This window comes from Nyctibius grandis, chromosome 17 (genome assembly GCF_013368605.1).
Source record: "Nyctibius grandis isolate bNycGra1 chromosome 17, bNycGra1.pri, whole genome shotgun sequence".
NCBI lineage: Eukaryota > Metazoa > Chordata > Aves > Nyctibiiformes > Nyctibiidae > Nyctibius > Nyctibius grandis.
The window spans coordinates 4,035,880-4,052,711 of NC_090674.1; the positions used below are offsets into that span (position 1 = coordinate 4,035,880).

General features: G+C 44.5%; 1 protein-coding gene across 1 annotated transcript; it reads right to left on the reverse strand.

Moving 5' to 3' along the window:
- Positions 1 to 10,781: 10,781 nt before the first annotated feature.
- Positions 10,782 to 16,679, reverse strand: TARDBP (TAR DNA binding protein). Its single transcript, XM_068415185.1, has 6 exons — positions 16,571 to 16,679; positions 15,900 to 16,152; positions 14,980 to 15,143; positions 13,893 to 14,033; positions 13,081 to 13,251; positions 10,782 to 12,698 (listed from the first exon to the last, which is right to left on the reverse strand). The coding sequence occupies exons 2-6, from the start codon at positions 16,135 to 16,137 to the stop codon at positions 12,168 to 12,170; spliced, it is 1,245 nt and encodes a 414-aa protein (XP_068271286.1). The 5' UTR covers positions 16,138 to 16,152; positions 16,571 to 16,679; the 3' UTR covers positions 10,782 to 12,167.
- Between the last annotated feature and the right edge of the window lie 153 nt (positions 16,680 to 16,832).

Sequence of the window (16,832 nt, forward strand, 5' to 3'; positions counted from 1 at the left end):
AGGAGCCATTGTGAAAGGCCTCTGAGCATCACAGCTACCTGAAGACTCTTGAATTTCTTGTTCAGCACTTGTTGCTTGAGCTTCCATAGTTCTTAAACCACAAGAAGACTACACATTTGTTCCCTCATGTCCCTTTTAGATACGTTCTTGTCTGCACCCAGACATGTAGATGGAAACTATTTGTATTCAGAGTCTGTTCGCTCTTTAGAAAGGTTTTAATTTTTTTTTTTTAATCCCAATTTTGTGACTCTGGCCGTATCTCCCATTGGGAGCCTGGTCTTATGGCTGAAATGTGTTCTAGTGAGCAAAGCCGCAGAGTTCCAGGAGTTTGGTACAGTAATATGAATGTCACCAGGGCTGCTTCGGTGTCTTGCCTTCATACAAGGGAAGGCAACGGTGCCCTCCCCACAATAGATACAACACGAGGAATGCTGTTCTTCAGTGCAATTGCTTGTGGCATTGATTGATGCTCAGTCCCTCACGGTGCCTCTCACTGCTCCACATTAATATCCATTTGTTGTCCTTGTAGGCTGTACCCTCTTTGGGCAGGGACCATCTTAAAGCATGTTGGAGAAACGCCATGCTCGGTACTTGTCAGTGACTAAAGCTCCCCAGCTCTGTGGAGGAAACATGACGATTATTGCAAGAGGTTAACGAGTCAGAACTCAGCACTGTAGGTGGACTGCTGAAGATAAAACAAGGCTTTGTTTAAAAAGCTCAAGGGATTAAGGAGTATTAGTCAATCAGCATTTCCTTATTTCTGCAATTTAGCAGGAGTTGCTTTTAATTGTAACTTACGAGGCTCAGTTTCTCCAACCCCATCTCCACTCTTTAGTGCGTGCAGTAAATGGGGGAGGAACCCTTTTCCAAGTGAGCATGAGAGGGAGTGGAGAGTCCTTTAGATGAGACACGTGACTCATTTCAGGTCACAGCATTTGCAGACTTCTGTGTTACCTTGGGCAAGTCGCTTGATACCAGCGTTGAACATCCATCTGCGAAATGAGAGGTGACATCACTGCCTTGGCTCACTGGGAGGGTGCTTAGTAAGTGTCGTAGAAGGTAGATGCTGCAGAAAACTGCTCTGGGGGCAGAGTGGCTGTGCAAGCAGTTACCAAGGCTTACTTCTGCTGTATTTAATCTTGTTCAGAAGCTGTTTCATGGTCACAGTGAATTGTGATCAAAGCCGCTTGGAATTTTGTCATGGCTCGGTCATACAATTTATGACCCGCCTTTCATTGGAGACCTAATGAGGCAAAGACAATGGACTTGCAAGTTTTGAGGGGGTCATTTGTCAGAGTGCAAGCCTCTGGCAAACAGCTCACTATGATTCTAATAAAAATATGGCCTGAGCATAATTGAGCACTCTCTGGACAGCTCTAAAGCTTGGACTGAGATGTCAAGGGAGAGCATTTCTGCTGGCAGATGTTAAAAAATTATCTAATCCTTTTTGTGCTAGCTACTTTATGACTTCCTTGCTTGCAGACTTATGGAAAAAAATACTGCCCTGACAAAGGTAACTCCCAGTGGCCACATCCAGGAGATATTAGGAGAAAAGTAACGTCCAGTCTGAGCCTTTTCATCTTCCAGCTGCAAATTCCCTTGGACGAGCAGAGTATCTTCTGTTGGTTCAGCTAGTTTTGGCTACTCATGTGAGCACAAGTCAAGAGCTCAAGCACAAGTTTGTTGGTGATGACTCACATTTTTCCAAACTGTATTATGAAAATCTCACATCAAAATTAGGAAGCTGAGTTTAAAGGAGACAGATGTAATGAAGCACAAAGAACTAGTAGCCTCTTATCTTTCTTCTTCTTTAGTCCTTCAAAACAAGGTGAAGGCCAGTATTCTGAATTAGTAGGCTATTAATGAGGTACTGTTCTCATTTGTACTACAGCAGCGGGTGGGGATCCCAGCTCTGGGCAGAGGCATGGTGCTAATTTTTTGCTACGTGAACACAGAGCAATCACTGCCCCGAAGAGCCTCTCAGCCAGCACCTGGGCAGCTCAGAGCCATTCTGGAATGTGCATTGCTAGAATGGATCTGGGCTAAGGATCCCTCGAGCCCAGTCTCCTGCCTTAGATACTGGCCAGCATCTTATGCTTCAGTGGAAGGTACAGTTCAGTAAGTGATTTTTAAACTGTGCTCCCAGAAGTGTAATCCTGTGCCATAGATCCTGTGCTGTCTGTATGCTGCTTAGCCCAAGCTGAATTTACGGCACTAGCGTATAAAAGTTTGTCTTAAATTTCATATGGCAGCATGTTGCACTGATTAATTACATGCTACTTCTTAATCCTGTTTTTGTATCAGATTTGTGGTTTTCAGCCTTTGATTTCAATGTGTGTCCCTTTGCCCTTTTACTACTAGAGAAAGTAAACAGTCTTCAGAAGCTGTAGTCTGGCTATGCAGTGCTTTTCTGTCTCTACATGCACATAGATGTGTGTGTGTGTGTTACCACACAGTGCTCTTTGCTCCACCATTTCTCTCTTACCTGTTTTTATGCTGAGCTTTAGTCTTAATAACATTCCTTTAAACATACTTTAAGAAGATGACATGATCATAATGGTAAATAGAAGCCAGGGTGTTACTGCCTGCTCGCTCTGCGGTTCTTGTAAGAGAATTTAACCTTACCAACCTGAGTATCCCTTCTTTACACAGTAGATCCCATCCCTGGGGAAAAATGGTTTTGTAGGTAATAGGAAAGGATTCTGATGCAGAACTAACAGAGTATTTGAGATTGTAACTTCCTAATGATTTCAGTAGGGAGTTAGGGTGTAGAGATAGTACTCATTATAGTGTGGCTTGTATGCTTAGGGTAAGACTTCATGCTGAGTCTTTTTTCACACCCAAGGATTTCATATTTTCTTTCCTATCTCTTCCTATAATTGCCTCCACACTACTCCTGTAGGGGCTGTAGAGCTGGGACAGATATTAGCAGCATGAGGAAATTTCAGTTTTTAAGAGAAGCAGATTTTTTTGCAGTTAGGTGGCGGTGAGCAGTATAGTGCTAAAGCTGCGTATCGAGTAGGTTTGGGGTTTTGGGGTGTTTCTTAACCTGGGCTTGCAGCAGGTGGAAGGGAGCGTTATAGGGGGACCTTAGAGCCTGGGGAGAGGCAGTGAACTCTGTGTCACTGGCAGTATTTTAAAGCAGCACCTGCAGCAGCTCAGGAGAGAGTGCTGGAAAACATGCTTTATTCTTACATAGCCACCAAATGCTTCTGTAGTTTGAGGCACAATCAGTGGAATTACAGAAATGTGCATTTAGTTGGGAAGAATGAGGTAATAACAATTAAGGAAAAAACCCACTTGCTGATAATCCTCTACAATATAGCATGAAAGGAAAAGATTTAATTCCCATTGTAGCTCAGCTGATTTCTGCTGGTGCAAAGCAGTGTGCTGTGAGGCTCGATTCAGAGGCAGCCAGAACCTCCAGGTGAATTAGTGAAGCTTTGTCTGCTGCTTTGGACCAAGAGAGGCATTTCAAACAGGATTTAAAAATTAAGAGAGCGCTCAGTTTTAACAGAATAGGCATTTCTAGGTATTTATTAACTGTTTTGTATCCGAATACTTTCTGTAGCAGCAAGTAGGGCTGTTGCATAGATATAGGGTGGAAGCAAGTTTTGTTCTCTGAAGTAGAAGGAGCTTAGAATCTTGGCTGACAAAATCCATGGTTAGTTAAGGGACAGTAATGTTCATTTTCTCATTCACAACTTGGTCCCCTTCCATTAAAATGGCAACCTTCAACTCTATGGTCTATTTTAGGTGATAATCTGTAATTAATGACTGAATAATGACATTTGTGTTGGTGGAGGTTAGCATGGTGTGTTTGAGGATACAATTCAAAGTCAAACAATTTCCCTCTTACAATTAATCCAGCGTCACAGTGGTGCAAAAATATGCGGGTGTTATCAGGCAGTGCAGCATTCCTCATCAGCTCAAGGATTGCTCCTACGGCTTTTACAGCACATCATAAAGCCTGTGTTCCCAGCTGATCAAAGCACCACTTCACAGTGATCAGATGCTGTCAACAAGCAGAGATCCTCGGGGCACTTGTGGCTGTTCCTTCTTGCTTCTCTTCAGCAGGGAGCATTTGTGGCTCCAATTGTGTCGGCAAGAGGCACAGCTGGTTTTGCTCAGAGAATACAATTATGTTCTAAATGTCTGGCAGCAAAGGCATTAAAAAGAAACAGCGCATTCAGAGGCAGCAGCAGACAAGCTGCAAATTTAACACCTCAGAGTGTTTCCAGCTATCACACTTATTTCTGACCTCCAGCCCTGTGACTGTCTTAAGTGGTGCTTTCCCAGTGTCCTTCTCTGAGGTAGGAGTGCTGGATAACGCCGTGCCCTGGTCCTGCCACAACAGAGAGGGAGAAAGAAACACGGCAGTTTTCTTGGCAGTGACAAATGCCCCCGGTGAAATGGAGACTGGCTTCTTTTTATAGGTGGGTAGATATGTGGCTTTGAAACTTTCTCAAAGGTATAGGCTAGTGTAGAAAGATCCACTGCCTTTACCCAGTGCGGCTGAACTGAGTTAACACAACTATGATCATCATTTTCGGTTGTTTTTTTTTTTCCTAGCCCGCTGTCAGAGTCAGGTTTTTACTGAAAGAACTGGAGAAATGACCAGCCCTGACTGTGCAACACCTTATCCCTCGCCCAGCTCCTGCAGCTACAGTGTCCGGGGAGAAGACGGCTTCCTGATCACGCCGGAATTGATGGAGACCTTTAATGTGGAGACACACCCAGGAGTGTTGTGCCCTGTGATGTCCTTCAGCTAAGGTGAGGTTTATTGCATTTCATCACCGCTTTTGTCAGACAGGTCCAGTTCTTTTACTGCATCTTCTTCAGCCTGTGTTTTGCGATGTTAATTTACAGTTTCATCTGCCTTGTTCATTTCTTCCTCTCCTCCCTTCGGATTTGTTGTGGGTTTTTTTTCTTTCAACACCTTCTTTTTTGGGAAATTCACCAAAACCAAAACAAAGCAGAGATATGAGTGATGACATCATAGTTTTCATCACAACCTCTGCCCTTATCACAGACCAGTGATGCCAGGGGAGTCAGTTAAATCTTTTGCACTCAGTTTGCACCTGGGATGGTTAGAGAAAAGGCATGCTGTGAGTTACCAGGGGGCTGAGCCAGCACTAACCACCTGCCTGTTTTTTTAGACTTTGCAAGAAAGGACCATTCAGGTTCAGGGAGCCATTGTGTTAAAATCAGTTTGTTCTTCCATAAGCCTTATGGGGGAAGGAGTAAAGACAGTTTGTTTGCCTTCTCTCATTCTTTTCCAGGTAAAACACCCAAAAAAACAATTTGGCCCATTCTGTGGAAAGACATTGCCTGCAAAAATTGAGACACAGGCTAGTGTTGTGAATATTATTTTCATAACTGGTATCTCGGGAGCACGCGCTGGGTGGAAGGTGAAATACTCGGCAACAGGTGGGCAGGAAACCTCTGTGTAGTTCTCAAGTCCGGACTATTCCCAGAACTTCATTCTGGAAGGGCCTGGATAGCGACCCAGTTGAGATGGTGGTGTCACACTTGGTTTTCAGTAGAGTGCCTGTTAAACAATGTAGCTACTAGGTAGTTTACTTCTGAAGTAAGGTTTTAAGAGAACTCCAGAACTACAGTTGATCTTACAGATCAGCTCGGGTCCAGGCATATGAATTTATTTTAGGGAACAATTTTCCCAGCTTGTCAAGAGCTACGAGGTACGTGTTCAGGCACCAGACGTACTGTGCTGGTCCTGTCGGCGTAGCCTGGCTCGGTGCAGGCCGCTGCACACCTCTGGTGTGAGAGCATCACAGTAAGTCAGTCACAGCTTTTCCTTGTGTTCTCAGTAACTGTTGATGTGTGTCCGTGTGAGTGAAACGGAGTAGAGGAAGGGCAGAGGAAGGGTGGTGAAGCCTTTAGCCGTAAGTAACGAATTCGCTTTTAAGGGGAATATTCTGTGTTCTGATCCTCTGCAGGGTTGCCATGTCCCAGTCCTGAAGCACCACCCCATGGTCACATCGCACTGGTGCAAGCGCAGGGCGGTCTGGGGGACCACTGCGCTCTCTTGTGACATCGGATGTGAGCTACTTGGAGTGGGTGAGCCAGGGCGCTGCCAGCCCTATTGGACTTAATTTCTCAGGGATTAAACACGTAGGTGCCTTTTCTCATTAACAGTTTCTGTTGCTCACATACTGTAATTATGAGGCGTGTTCAGTACACGGGGTTTGTTGCAATTGTGCTTTGTTTGATATCCTCCCCAAAGAATTACAGTTCTGTGTTTGCCCGTGTGCACTTATGCCCGTGCTGACGCTCTTTGAACACTGCTGCTTAGAGATTTCCTTGTAATTATGTTAGAAAAGAATGATTTTGTGAAAGATTCACGAGATCAGTGTAGGGAGAATTTTTAATGTTCTTTCATTTGTTATTGCATCTCTCCAGGGAGGTTAAAACTGGAATACTTGCTCATTCCTGCTGAATGCTGCATTTCAGACTTCTTCCTTAGTAACATCCTGCTTCCAGGATTGCTCCACAATCACTATGGCCTTTATTAGCACCCACATTTAGATATATAGATAGTGATGGTGATGGTGTAAGAATTATTTACCTCTTCCCAGGTACTCTTACTTTACTCTGAAAGTAGTGCAGCAAAGTAAAGACATTTTAAGCAAATAAAAATCTAGTTACTCTTTTTCCCTTATGAATGAGCAAATAAATGTGTAACTGATGTTGTTCTTCTGTAATTAACCCTGTTTGGTGTGGAATTAATTTGACCTTTTCTTTCTAGTCATGCTGCTTGGAGAATTAAAATGTTATGAAGTCTTTTGTAGTGGAATGTCAAAGCGAAGCTTCTTGGAAAACAAACCCATGGCAAAGTGAGTTAGTAAGTCAGCGCTAATATTTGCGAGTTTGAAAACTTCTGTGTAAATATTTATATTTAAAACATTGGTTTTGTAAAGACAAGGATGGAAGTTGCAGTATGAGAAACACTTTATTCTGCTTGGTAACTGTTCCATTTCTTGTCAAAGTGCATTCTGTAGTTGTAAGTTGGAAGGTGTTTCAATTTCTGCCATTCTTTAATATCTCTAAAAAGCACTGATGGTTATTTAAAAAAAATAACCTTTGAAATAGTGTACAATCTCCCAGCTGTTTTATGTAACTAGCAAAAGCATCATCATCATGGGAGAAAAATACAGTACCTGTACTCTTAGAGTACTGGTACAATCTATCTTTAATTACTCTGTATTCGTTAATGTCTGTTGTGGTTTCCTGCGTACATGGTGTGCAGGGTGAGTCTTGCACAGTCACAGCTTAATCTAGTGGATGGGAGTGCAGATTTTCTGAGGAAACCACAGAATCTAAACCCTTTGCAGCTCCTGGAACCCAGCCGGGGTGTTATTGATGTCCGCCTGCCCGATTGTGAGCACAGAACCTTCCCCAGTGCTTCTGTTATCTCAGGTGAAGCGGCCTTGTACCATTCCCTGAAGGTCACAGTTGAATCCTGCTCGACTGGGTTGACTTTTGCAGCGCACTGCCTTTTTTTTTAAATATATTTTTGAACTGCTTTAGTTGCTGACTGTGGTCAACCTGCGGACACAGACAGCGATGCTGTTGCGGGGCCTGAGGAGATCACCTGCAATGCTGGAGTTCAGTACCAGTGTGAAGCCACCTTCTGCACCTATAATGATGGTAGGTCCTAAAGAGTGGCTCTTGGTTCTGACTGTGCAGAGCGAACACCCTCCCTTACACAGACCCGCCGGCAAAGGTCGGCAGAACCTCTCTGAAACACAACACAAAGGGTGGTAACTCTGGGAAGTGTTATTTGCATTTTTAAGGACATACAGAAAGGCTCCCCGGGTGGGCTTGATTCAGTAACAGCTGGGAGCTTAACGCATCCTTATCATTCCCCAGTTAGTGGTGTTTAATAGTGTCAGATCCTGGGAACAGCCAGAGGGGGGTAGGTGGTGCGGAGTCACCTGCTCATGAGTCTGCAGCAGACTCAAAGGAGCCCTAAAATACCATGTGTAACACAGCCTGGAGAGTGTCGCTTCTGTGGTGCTTTAAACCAATGCCCTTTTTATTTTTTTTTTCATTAATGCTTGAACTGCTAAATTAGTTACTGTGTAAAATTACTCCAGATCCAAGACTGAGTTTTGGGAGAAACATTTTACAATGTAAAAGCATAATTGTTCCTCTTATCTTTTAGATTAGAATATCTATATATTCCAATTGCCTTAATTTACATTCAGAACAAATACACTTACTTCTCTGTGCCCAAATTCCTCAGCAAAACCGTCTCTCTTGATTACAGAACTTTTCCAGAGGATGTACGTAATACTAATGAAAATTGCACTCTAAATCAAATATTCATGTGCAAGCAATTTTACCATTCCAAAACATTCTAGGAATTACATTTAGAATCATTAACTTAATTTAATCCACACAAGCATAATCATTCAGTGTCCAGATCTTAAAATGTTGAACAGTTATTGCTGCCTTCGTTGTTTTGCAGTGTGTGGAGTGCGGGGAAGTGGAGCTGTGGAGCGTAGACACGGGGGAAGGCGAGGGTGGGGAGGAGCTGAGCGAGGAGCTGTGCTGTTCCCGTGCTGCCCGCTGAGCTGGTGGGCTTCACCCCAACGCCCGTAGAGATGTGTATGCACATCGGTCATGGCATGGAAACCCCTCCTGGGGGGCCTACACAGGAGGCGCCAGTTACAACCCTTGAGGTGAAAGCATTGTTTTAAATAATTCTTAAAATACTTTCTTTTGTAATTCCTACCAGACATTACTTAATTACATTAATAGCTGGAGTATTGAAACACTTAGAAAGCAACACTAAATCCTGAATGTTTAGCTGTATTAGGCTTGAGTTCTGTTAAAAAGACAAAACTTGAGTATCCAAACACAGCATTAATTCTTTTCTGTCCCAGCAGCTGCTAAAAGACCTTTAGCTTTCCAAAGCTGCCCTCGGCCTAAGGAAGGCATTTCTCTTTCCTTAATAAAGTCCATTTTGTTTTCTTTGAAAGAGCGTGGTGGATTCTTGTAAGACTGCAGCTGTTGAACAAACACACGCCCAGCGAAAGCACAGAGCATCAAGGTACCAAACCCCCCTCCCCAGGGCATCCCAGCGGCACGAGCTGCACGCTGTGGGGGGCACTTACGTACCACGCTGTGCTCTTCGACGTACCTCTGGAGGTACCTGCTGTACAGACTACAGTATGTATCCCCCTACTCTTACATAAACTTCCTTTCTTGCATCTCGCATTCTCTCATTAGCATTTCACTTTCTAGAATAATGTAACTTAAAATGAAGTATCTTTAAAAGAAAAAAAGAGTCCAGACACTTCAGTATGTTTCTAACAGTAGTTTATTTACTCACTTACAAACACGAGAGGATACAAAGCAGTTAGAAAATACTACTAAAACTTGGAAATTACTCTAAAATTTTCAGGGATTCTGTTTGAGGGTGAAGGAAGGCTAAAATTATTAGCAAAGACTACTCAGTGCTGCCAGCCAGCCTGTTAAAACCTAAACCTGGACAATTTAAACAGAATTAAAGCCATGCTAATTACAAAAACTTACCATGAAGTTCCTTGTAGGGGGGTCACAGTTAGTCTTTGGAGGTCCAAGAATACCATTTTTAAGAGTTACTCAGCAGAAGTAGCTGGTAATAGTGCAAGTGCTAAAATGCAAAATTCACAGATGGTAGAGTTGGGAGATGATTTGGACTTAGGTGCAGAAAAAAAAAATATAAGCAACTTTTTGCAGTGGGATATGAACAACAGAAGTGTGGGATTACTTCTCAGCCAGAGTGTTTAGAACCCCTCTTTAAACCCTTTAAGAGGGAGTGAAACCCAGCTGATTTTTTTAATACTGCAAGTGGAAAACTAACGGTAGTGCAGTTTTGTCTGCTATTTAGATGGTCTTCACAAGCCTCAACGTAACATGGCGTAATGAAAATGTAACTTGGAAAGTTACAGGTTAAAAACTGTGTAAATATCCATATTCAGACCGTTCATAGCTACAGCACAGTAGTATGGTGTATAAAAAAGATGGATCGAGCCCCAGTGGGTTCCAAGCGCAAGTAGATTAAACATTCCTCAAGCTCCTACCGCCAGTGGAAATAATCTTCCACCAGTTTCTGCTGAAACATCCTGCTCTGTGTTAAGAACCTGCCTCTTAGTTGACATTTCTGTACCTGTAATAAACTCAGGTTTTCAGATCAGGACTTCTAGCAAAGTCTATGTACATTTACTGATGCTTTATTCAGCTGGGAAATCTTTCCTGGGACGAGCTTTTATAGCTTCCCTCTGGGCTGAAGGTGTTGCAGAACCCTACTTCCCATGAGTGGACTGGTCTGAAAACAAGTTAAACCCACACATCCCCCAAGGAGATGCTGTGGATGGAAATACATCTTGACAGTGTTCGTCTGCCCCAACCCACTTCTCATGATGAACTCCAACTCCTAAAAGAATAAGTAAGTAACACTCCTTGGTACAGATGTAATCTGGAGGGAACTGCTTACCATTCTAGGTGCGGGCACCCAAACATGTGGGAACTGGATTTTAGATCTATACGTATCACTGAACAGTGCAAAAATACAGTGGATTAAAGTTGGGTGTCAGGTATGGACACGTGATGGGCGGTGGCTCCATTTGACTTGTCAACTTTTAGAGCACGCTTATCTGAAACAAACCGAATTACTGCAAAAAAGCTTTACAGAAGTTCATCTCAAAAGGGTAAAATTAATTAACTGCTATGAATTCTTTGCATTCAGGGCTGCAAAACAAAGACACATATTACTTAAATCAGTTTTATTTAAGAATTTCCTACAGTGACAAATCTTATAAAAAGCATCCAAACACGAAACTGCAGCAAACAGCATTCTTCTGGGTATCTTACAGACAGTGGAACTTCCACCCTGAGAGGCACACTGAGCTCGCTAGTGCTCTCTGCTCCAAGAGCCACTTGCAAAGCACACCACAAGCTCAATGTTCTCATCACAAACCCCATCAGCTTCAATTCACGTTACCACACTTACAGATCATTAACAGAAAAAAACCACACACCATACAGCATTCACAGCAGTTGACATAAGGGAAAAAAAATACAAATATTCGTTTCACAGAACACATTCAACTAATTGATTAACTAGGTATAAAACCCACTTAAAGTCTTCCACATATGGATGTCCTTTGAATGCAACGAACACTCGTACTTTTATTTGCTATCATTGCTCTCCGCACACTCTCTCACCAAAGCCACAGGATTGAGAGACATCTCGCCAAGTAAAAGAAAACCTCCTAATGCACCACCAGGTCTCCGCATGCGCTCTCTCCTTTACCTCGCACATACCAGCCCTCTCATGCCTCGGCACCACCATCAATCCCACACAAGGTTTCAAAAGTTCAAACAGCCTTCTGGTTCCATCTCACAGCCTTGCGTTCACAGCGTTGATACGACTCCATGAAATAAAGAGTAGCGGATAAAAATGGAACACCCACCGTCTAAGACGCAGCATGTGCGGTGTGATGAAGTATTCTTGGATGAGAAAGCATGTAGACAGAAGTATTCCTAAGGCAGAATATTTACAGCACTGCTTTCAATGAAGTGCTTCTTCCATACACATTTGAAATGAGATGAACTGCGGAGATTAAATGAAGCCTTCATATCGTACTTTAGTATGGAGGGGAGACAGTGTTAAAAAGAAAAAACAGAAACAAAACAAAAAACGACACCGTGTTCTCCAACCGGGGCACTTGGAGAGTCTTATGGTGGGATCAAATTAAAAACAAGAGGGAGAGAATGCTGTTTCTGACCAATGGTTTCCATTTTGAACATGCAAAGAATTCAGGTAGCCAGGAAACAAGGGGAAGGTATTACAGGAGAAACCTTTCCTATCGCTTGTAGTGTTAGTTTACCTATCAGGCAAACAGCAGGCCGCTTCCAAACATTCAGTATCCCAACAAGATATGTAACAAAACTTATAAAATTCTTTTTTACCTTTCTTTTCTTTTTTTTTTTTTTTGTAAAAAAAGAAAAATGTCAAAAATACTGCTGAATATACTGCACACCGAACAAACGGATTTGGAAAATTTTAGTATATATGTAATTTACAGTATACTTACCATGAGTTAGAAAAATTTGATTTCCCACCATAGAGTCAGTATCAGAGCCCACTGCGTCTACATTCCCCAGCCTGACGATTTGGAATCCATGCTTGAACCAAAGCCTCCGTTAAACCCACTGCTGGAGCCCGGGTTCGAGGCCGAGCCCCAGCCTATCGCTGCCCCGGAGTTGGAGCCGCCGTACGAGTTATTGCCTGAACTAAAGCCCTGGTTCTGCTCCCGCTGCATGTTGCCTTGGGGCTGGTTGTTTCCTGACGGCCCCGACTGGTTCTGTTGACTAGCCAGCATGCCCATCATGCCCCAGCTGCTCTGCAGGGCCGCCTGCGCCGCTGCCATCATGGCGGGGTTGATGCTAAAGGCTCCAAAGTTCATACCCCCACCCATGTTACTGCCCTGGTTATTCCCCAGTCCTCCCCCACCTCCTCTGCTGTTGCCGAACCCCCCTTGGTTCCCAAAGCCTCCCGGGTTACCACCAAATCTTCCACCTCTCTCTAACTGTCTATTGCTATTGTGCTTAGGTTCAGCATTGGATATATGTACGCTGATTCCTTTAATGATCAAGTCCTCTCCACAAAGGGACTGGGCAACCTATAAGAAACAAGGGATTGATTAAATGTATGTCAGACGACTTTTTTTTTTACATGTTAGTAGTACAAGACAAAAAAAATCCCACATGATTCTGAGCAGATATTTAACCTGCAAAGGAAGCATATCCATGTACTTCATCCAATTTGAAGTGTTTAATTTCATATTCACTACTACGCTAACTGCGGTATAACAACCCGTCTGTACCACAGCATCTGGAAAGTGTCACCTTAGACAATTCAAGAAATCAAATCAAGCTAATAATACCACTGGAATTTTTAAGACAGTGGACAAGCAAGTGTTCCATGTGCAGTTCCAGAAATAATGCTTTATCAAGCTACTGAAACATAGGCTAAATATGACATTAAAATATTTTAAGACATACCTGATCATCTGCAAACGTAACAAAAGCAAAAGCTCGGAAGGGTTTAGGAATGAAGACATCTACCACTTCTCCGTACTGGGCAAAGAACTGCTGGAGTTCATCTGCCGTCATGTCCTCAGTGCAGCGCCCAACAAACACTTTTCTGCTACGCAAAGGTTCGTCAGGGCTTTGCTGGAGAGAATTGAAGAGGAAAAAAAAGAAAAAAAAATCACAACCATGCTTGAGAACCGAGTTACGTTATGGTAAAAGCCCCTTTTAATCTGGCCTGTTCTGAGGACTGAAGATAAAGGAAGTTTGAGATTGTAAGTTAAAGACTTGGGGGGGAAAAAAAAGTTCTGTTCAGAGAACAAGCCTGTACCTTGGTACAGGTGGAGAAGGGTCACAAGAAAATGAAGACAGGAGCAATACACAAGAACAGTGACAGCGCCCTGCAGAAGCTTCAGGTTCAGTTTTGAGTTCAAAGACTCATTCTGATCTTCCCTACGTTAGCTATTCCATCTGCTTTATTCTCCATGTATTCATGCAGCAGACAAGTTAAGCAGGTACTGCTGGGCATTGAAACACATTATTTTCAGATTTCCATCTCTACTTAATTCCCCCACATAACCAGCTGTTTTCCCAGCACTTCTTGTTCACTTCCTGCTCACCCACCTCCTCTCTACTTTCCTTCCTTGCTCACTTGTCCTGTTCCTTCACAGACTGAAAAGCCGCTCCCAAGAGTGGATCATTAATCTGCTCATCTAACACAGTCGCTACAGAAGTGCACTTGGAGTGTGTGGTAAAAATAAAACCAGCAATAAATACAAAAGTACCTTAGAATTGGGCAGTTTACAGTCACACCATCGTCCATCTATCATGTGCCGCTGAGACATTACTTTCACCTGGGTTTCATAATCCGTAAACCGAACAAAGCCAAAACCTTTTGAGTGGCCAGTTTTAATGTCCTTCTTAACCTAAGGCAAAAAAAAAAAAAGACTTTTAAAAAGTTTCTGTTATCTCACTGTACATGCCTACCTTTTCTTACAAAAACTACCATAATATTATATAGTCAAAGCAGGGGCCTGTGACACCTACAAATTGAAATTATTAGCTTGCCTTGAGCCCAAGCATAACCAAAAATGGGATATAAATATTTTGTACTAGTGCAATGGCCCAGACAGGCCAGCTGTGGAAGCAGCGTGACCACCAAGGGGGCAAACACATGTAGCTGCACTCGAAGGCAGGCAAGTCACGAGATAGTGGACAAGCCAAGTGTATCTGGATCAGGTGAGATCCCCTCCTGGGAGGATAAAAACACCACGCGTGAAGACAGAAGAAAAGTGAAGCAGGTTTGTCTGCTGAGTTCTGCCATCACAGAGCCCTCACGCCTGGCTGGGCCAGCTCGGCAGCCAAGGCCATCCAGGTCCCGGCGTCCATGGGACACAGCAGCACCGGGATGCAGGACACGTGCGTTACAGACTGACAGGCTGGTGTAGGCGGTGACAATACAGAAGTAACCACTAGTGTGAAGCGTGCTGTTACTGAATGGATTTAGTAAAGCTGTTTGAGAGTTCATCAGTCTTGTAAACACTCCCATCACAGCAACCTCTAATACCTGAACACACACGTACATATATAAACACACACATATTCAGCTACAACAATTAATAACAGTAATAAAAATTTAAAAGCTCTTAAAAACACTGTACCCATAAAGCTGATCTGCATGAATTACCACTCCCAAGTATTCCTGGCCATCTATACCTACACAAGCTGATGGAACAAAATGCAGACTAGGAAGAGACAGACAGCTTCACATCTTCTCTGAGTTTACATGGCTCAGTTTGTTTCTGCTGGCTTTGTCAGAAGACTGATTTCTACCTAATGTTCCTCCTCACTTGAGCTGCAAAAGGCTTTTACCTGCACCATCAGAACTTCTCCAAAGGTACTGAAATACTCCTTTAGGTCTTGTTCAGTGGTTTTCCAGGGAAGACCCAAGACTATTAAATCCGAAGTCTTTTGTACTGCTCGTTTCACTTTCACAGCTGATGATGCATCTGTTTCATCCATTTTCCTCTTATTATCTGAATACGAAGAAGTACATTAGACATCATCCTCAACTCTGGAAATTGTGCCACTGATTATGAACCACATGGTATAAAATCATAGACCATGATGAGAAAAAGTACAGACTACAAAGGCACATGCCAGCTGCTGGGAGCTTATTACTACAACACATATCCAAGTGACTACAAGTATAAGGAGAGGAAAAAGAACAGTCTCCACTTAAACCCTCCTCCAAAATGCAATTTGACTGAGTTAGTTCTGCATTAGTTTACTACAGTATTACCCAGCAACATTCACAGTCCTGTAAGCATGTGGAGAAGACAGGAATTTTTAATAAGAATATTTAATTAGCAATTTACTTCCCTTTTTTTTGGGGGGGTGGGTGGAGTGGGGTGGTCAGGCTCCTCTTTTTCCTGATCATTTGTTTTAAATGATATCTCTGACCAAACCATGGCTGGGGGAGAAGCATCCGTGAGTGCACAGAGATCCTGTTACATCACAGTCTTCGAAGGTCTGTGAACCCTCCAAGGATAATGCAAAACTTTGTCATTTAAGTGCTTGTATGGGTAGAGAGTGAAAAGTCTTACTGGACATCTGAAAACTCAGTAGGGTCAAATCTACTCTGCAGGACGGATATATGAATAAAATCGCTGAGCTTCTGTAAATCGGAGGATTCAACAGTAATATTGTAGCCATGTTAAATTGGCAGTGACTCATACGGACCTCTTGACAAAAGCAAGCTCGTACAAACAGCCGAAGGAACGAAGACAAACCTTTGGGATAATTAACGACATAGACCAGGTTTCCCCATCCGGCTTCCGGCGCGTGCAGGATGCCCTCCACCAGCCGGACCCCCCTCATGCACTGCGACACCGGGTTCCTGTAGCGCAGCCCGCACGCCCCGGGGAACTGGGCGGTCACCGTGGACAGCAGCACGGTGCCGTCGTCCTCCGAGGGGATCTCAATGGGCTCATCGTTCTCGTCCTCCGTCACCCGGATATACTCCGACATCTTCGCTGGAAGGTACTAAAGTGCAGGAGAGGAGGGAAAAGCGGGCATAAGCCATCACCTTGTTTCCTTTGATGTGGTTTTAACCTTTCTAGCCTTAACGCATAAGCCCACCTGTATTTATTACACAACAGCGTACACCGAAACGCGTTATTCTCTGCCGTTAAAGCCTCGGGCCCTGCCGTACCGCCAGGCACGCGGACCAACACCTCGGCCCGTCCCGGAGCCTGCGGAGGGATGGACAGCGACGGCTCCCCGACGCAGCGAGGGCCGCCGCAGCCTCCCCCAGCGGGGCCGGGACCGGTGGCGAGCTGGGGGGAACAGCTCCTCTCGGCCCGCCCAAGCCTGCAACCTCCAGGCGTGGCCCGCTGCGCCCGCCACCACCGGCGGCCCCGGCCCGAACAGGCCCCAAGCGCGCCCGCCGCGCTCCGCTCACCGGCCAGGGAAGGGAGCGGCGTCTCCGGGAGACCCTCACCGCCTCCGCCGCGCACCGGCCCGCTGCCCTCCGCTGGCGCCGCACAAAATGGCGGCCGCGGCCGCCCTCAGAGGCCGGGCCGGGCCGCGGGGCGAACCATTCCCAGAGGCGGGGAGGGGTTGCAGCGGGCCGTGTCCGGCCGCGGGGAGCGCAATGGGCCCCGACCGCCCTTCGGCGACGCGTCGCCCTCACCCAGCGGAGCCTCAGGCTGTATGACCAGGAT